This window comes from Portunus trituberculatus, chromosome 27 (genome assembly GCF_017591435.1).
Source record: "Portunus trituberculatus isolate SZX2019 chromosome 27, ASM1759143v1, whole genome shotgun sequence".
Classification (NCBI taxonomy): Eukaryota; Metazoa; Arthropoda; class Malacostraca; order Decapoda; family Portunidae; genus Portunus; species Portunus trituberculatus.
Genome location: NC_059281.1, coordinates 15,274,902 through 15,279,989, shown reverse-complemented (window position 1 = coordinate 15,279,989; position 5,088 = coordinate 15,274,902). Strand labels below are relative to the sequence as shown.

General features: G+C 47.1%; 1 protein-coding gene across 1 annotated transcript in view; it reads right to left on the bottom strand.

The window, feature by feature from the left end:
* Nucleotides 1-314: 314 nt before the first annotated feature.
* LOC123509767 (uncharacterized protein DDB_G0293534-like) overlaps nucleotides 315-5,088 on the bottom strand; it is an 8,949-nt gene continuing 4,175 nt past the window's right edge. Inside the window, exons 3-5 of the mRNA XM_045264287.1 lie at nucleotides 2,567-2,692; nucleotides 2,325-2,404; nucleotides 315-2,130 (exon numbers count right to left, since the gene is read on the bottom strand). Of these exons, the coding sequence (XP_045120222.1) occupies nucleotides 1,758-2,130; nucleotides 2,325-2,404; nucleotides 2,567-2,692 (579 nt within the window). The 3' untranslated portion in view covers nucleotides 315-1,757. The remainder of the gene's footprint in view (nucleotides 2,131-2,324; nucleotides 2,405-2,566; nucleotides 2,693-5,088) is intronic.

Below are 5,088 nucleotides of genomic sequence, written 5' to 3'. Positions count from 1 at the left end.
TAGTGTGTCATGCCTCCTTCATTGATGTTGTGTATATATTGTATCTATTCACAAGATGACTTCCATGACAAAATATTCTTATGTGTTTAGACAAATGAGCTGCTCACAGTGCAGAGAATCCACAAGAGGTGTTGTAGTGTGTAAGCCCCATATTTACTGCCATGCTCCTACAAGAGCTGTGCCCAGGGCTGTGTGTTGCATCACTGGAGGAGCTGCCAAGGGAAGTGAGTGAAACAGGGAATTTAGAATTGGTCATGTTCTTGCTCAGCACATTTTGTTCTTGATTATTTGAAATTTTCTCATCTCATTGGTGCTTTTTTTTTTTTTTTTTTTTTTTTTTTTTTTTACTCATCATGTTGAGTGGACTACACTGCCTACTCCTTGGCTTGACTTTTTTTTTCCATTGGGGAGCTTCTTCATGTGGATACAAAGATAATGTTGATAGTTCCTTAATAAAAAGATACAAGCGCCAATATGTTTCAGCATCCTGTGGATTACACATCAAGGAAATGTTTCTATGGCTTGTAGTTGTAAATGCTTTGGGCTTTCAATGCTATTATTTTTCAAAGGCCACAAAGTTGACTGATTAAGCACTATTGGTTGTTTATCATAATGTGATAATATAGGATCTTACTCAAACCATTACTAAGAACATGGTCACTCTGAAAAGCTTGCCAACTTTCTGTTCAGCCTGTTTAAAAATGACTGACATGAGTCGCCGTATTGAGTGCAATATCAGTATCGTACTATAAGGAGTGTACAGAAAAGTGAAGAGTGTGTCTAGTCATTGTTTATCAATACAAAATCCATCTAAAGTGTTCACCTCCTGCTCTGTCATCCAAACAAACATCAAACAGATTGACAGGCAACAATGGTGATTACCTGTCCATATCTCACCTTTGTACTCTACTCGATCATTTCCATCCAAACATGACAACATTGTCGTGGCATTAACAGTCTTCCCTAACCCAGCGGTCACAGCCTACCCAACACCACCCGATATGACCCTCATACCCCCATTACCACCTAACTCCTGTCCGCCATTCAGAAAAGGAATGGTTGCTGTGGTCTTGCCTTCCAGCTTGTCACAACATGGCAAGTGAGTATGCGGTGCCGGAGAGCAAAAGCTACAAGATCACATTAGCAGTTCAGCAGGAAAGGCAAGAAAGCATTGAATACTTCCTTTACTGTGTAGGGGACTGGGGTGTCTAATGCAGAGTGTGGCAAGCAGAGGGCTAAAGGCTCCGAAAAATTACCTTGGGACCTGTGCCTATATATTTCGGTGTTGAGGTACAGCAAAATCTGCTAAAGTGGCGTTCGTGGCTTAAGCTTAAGCTTCAGATTATCTGAGTTCATTATCAGTAATATGGTATAACTTACGTTACAAATTTGGTTCAATATTCTACGGTAATTTTGAACTGATGCCTTTCATTTGTTTGACTTGTACTGCCAAATATAGAACAAATGGCGTTCCGTCTCAGTAAAAAACGGAACCTAACATTTCACTTTTCAATTCGGAACAATTCTGTGTTTTAAGGGACAGTATGCGGTCACCCTAATTATTTTGAAGACTGGATAAACTTTGAGTCACGAGAGCCGCCCTGAACGGGATTGGAACACTAAATTAGTACCTACATAATTTCGGAGCAGATAAGTCCCACGATAACTTCAGGGGCCTATAAACCTGTAGTTGCCTTTATACAAGAGGAACGCCAAAATTAAACGAATATTAAGTTCTACAACATTTGTACGCTTAGCTAGACTTCACTGGGTTCCTCTGGTTGCTGTTGTTCTTGTTGCATTTCCTCCTGCTGCAGTGGTTCCTGTCCTTGCTGCTGCTGTAGTTGTGATTCCTGTTGAAGTAATTGTGGTTCCTGCTGTTCCTCTATAAGCTGTTCCTGTTGCCGCAACTCCTCCTCCTGTAGCTGTGATTGCTGTGGCTGCTGGTCCCCTGCCACCGCTTCCTCCTCCTCCATCAGCTGCGACTCTTCCACGGTCTGATCTCCATCTTCCTCTTCCCGCAGGAGTTCTCTACCCAGCGACGCCTCGGGCACCTTGTAGAGATCCTCGTTGATGTTGTAGGAGGAAGGAGAGTCAGCGCAGTCCACGTTGAACCACCAGTCACACACCCTACCCGCACACCAGCCAACTCAAGTTAGTGAAATGGCTCTGATGTACTGATTCGTATCATGTTTACATGTTTCATCGCTATACAGTATACACAAAGGGACTTGGAGTAGTTTAAAATGTGCAGTATCTTTGCTAGTTTTAGAATCATGTGGTGTGTGTGTGTGTGTGTGTGTGTGTGTGTAGAGGCGGCTCACCTGTACAGCTGGTTGAAGAGCGTGCGGTTCGGGCAGAGGAAGGAATACTTCATGGTGGAAGAAACACACCAGTGCCACACCTGTTGACGAGAGAGAGAGAGAGAGAGAGAGAGAGAGAGAGAGAGAGAGAGAGAGAGAGATGTTCACCTGTGTATGACTTACGAAAATCAAGCGTAAAAAATGTATGTTGCTGATGGTGAAGGGAATCAGAGTGGACACTGGACAGCTGGCGAGGAACCCACCTGGCACTGGGCCTCAGGGTCGGCGTAGTAACCAGGCAGCTTGTCCTCGCAGGTGAAGGAGAGGCCGGGGGGCACCTCAGAGTAGGTCGGGTAGTCCAAACCTGCCTCTCCTGTCTGTCGCCGAGACTGGGGAAACAGGGCGAGAGGGTTGTCAGTGTTGAGGTATGTGTGTGTGTGTGTGTGTGTGTGTGTAATTCACCACGGTCGTCTGCTAGTCACCCAGCCAGCCTTTCCCATTACGGAGCGAGCTCAGAGCTCATAGACCGATCTTCGGGTAGGTCTGAGACCACATCAACACACTCCACACTCCGGGAAAGCGAGACCACAACCCCTCGAGTTACATCCCGTACCTATTGCTAGGTGAACAGGGACAACACATTAAGAGTCTTGTCCATTTGCCTCGCCGCTTTCCGGGATTCGAACCCGGACCCTCTCGGGTGTGAGCCGAGCGTGCTAACCACTACACTACGCGGTGTGTGTGTGTGTGTGTGTGTTTGGATAAGGTCGTGGTTATAGGAGACAGGCGACAGAGTTGTAATAGATAGCTCTAAATGCGAGTGGGGTTCTTGTTCTTATGAGTTACAAGAAACCAAATAGGAAAATAGAAATAATGAAAAAATGAGTTGAGAAGTGGGATGAAAAATGAACAAATAGAAATAAATGACAAGCAGAATAGTTATTACTAAAATAATTCAGTCATATGGTACCATCTAAGATTATGAGTTACGAGTGCGCTACCTCTACCATTGAGAAATTGCCTCGAGACGGAAGAAACGCTACTGAACTAGAATTTCGAGGTCTGATCAGAAACTGCAAAGATGTCACCAACATTAATATATTAGCAAGGGATCTCCAACACGATGGAGTGGGTTGTGACTTGTGGAGCGTTGGGGGCGGCGTTAGTGGTGGCAGTGGTGGCGGGAATATGGTGGAGACTGAAAGGAGCGAGAAACCAGGGCATGCCACAGGTGGAACGAAGGGATGTGAAGGGCGGGAACGAGGTAGAGGAAGTTATACGCCTCTACCTTGCCCCTGAGGCGGAGGAGAAGGCGCTGCCCTCACTGAAAGACCACACCGCTGTTCCAATGCGTGGACACAACCTGCTCCCTGCTTATATCAACGGCCGCTACTGTGAGATTTTCGTGGACTGCGGCACCAGCTCGGCCATCGTGAAGTACCAGCGAGCCAAGCGCCTGGGATTACTGAGCCAAGTGACGCGTTTCAGGCTGATCCAGGTGAGAATGTGGACTAGCTGGACGGTGGCTAAGATGCTGGTGGTGGAGGAGGTAGCGGTGGAGCTGGCAGGCGGCGTCTCCTTCCCTTGCACGTTCTTGGTGGCGCCCAGAGAGGGACCCATCAACCACCTCAAGCATGACATCTTCCTGGACAATGCCACGCTCCGCCGCACCAGAGCCATGCAGTCCTTCTCACACTCCGTCGCCACGCTGTTCTTCCCCAAGGCCATGCCAGAGTTGCGGCCCCGCACCAGCCCGGACTCTCAGTATGTACTGGACAACGCGCGCTTCAAAGACTGCGCCAAGTACGTCAAACTCAATGTGCTCCTGGACACCGGCGCTCAGGTCTTCTACGCCTCCAGGCAATACCACCGCCCGCACAGATCCATCGAGGTGGTGGTGGCCAAGGACTCTCTGCTCTACTGGAAGTCGCTCATGGCCGTGCCCTCATCCAACTTCGACTTCGTGATGGGCGTTTCCCCGCTGGCCAAGTACTGTAGCCTCCTGGACTATAGCAACCAGTATTTGTATCTCTGTATCGACAACAGAGTTTACCGCGCACGGCTCAGGAGGACCATTACCTTGTGAACCTGTGTTCCCTGCCCGCGCGCCGCTGTGCCGTCACACCTTACCGCTGTGAGTGACGGACACTTACACTCATGTCAACTACCTCTTCCGCCTGTCACTTCTTTTAAAACTACGTTAATAATACACTTCTTTCATATAGGTAGAAAGGCAACATTGAAACTTATAAGTAAGATTGAGAGATTACTGTTTTTCTTTTTTTCTTCTTCTTGACCTATCATTTTGTTTAGCATCGTTATTTTCAAACCATTTATTCATAGGTGTGGGAAGGAATCTTTCATAATCTAGATGCGCTAGTTTCTTGTTAGGGAGTTTCCAGTGCATGAACCATACCAGAGAGAGAGAGAGAGAGAGAGAGAGAGAGAGAGAGAAAAAGAAAACAGGGAGACGTCCGCATTACACCATATAGTCATCATTTTCCATCAGGGCCAAATAACCCTTCATTACACACACGCACGTAAAAAAGAACACACACACACACACACACACACACACACACACACACACACACACACAGGAAAGAGAAAGAGAGAGAGGAAGATGATCGTTTAGCGCGGGACACACACACACAGATGAGCCACACCTTGCCTTTGGACAAAGTGAAAGTCTTAAATAACAAATGCACATCTTCACGTGACCCTCCTGAGTGCAAGATGTGACCTCGTGCACTATTCCCTCCTCCACTCCCGCCCCGCAGCCTCC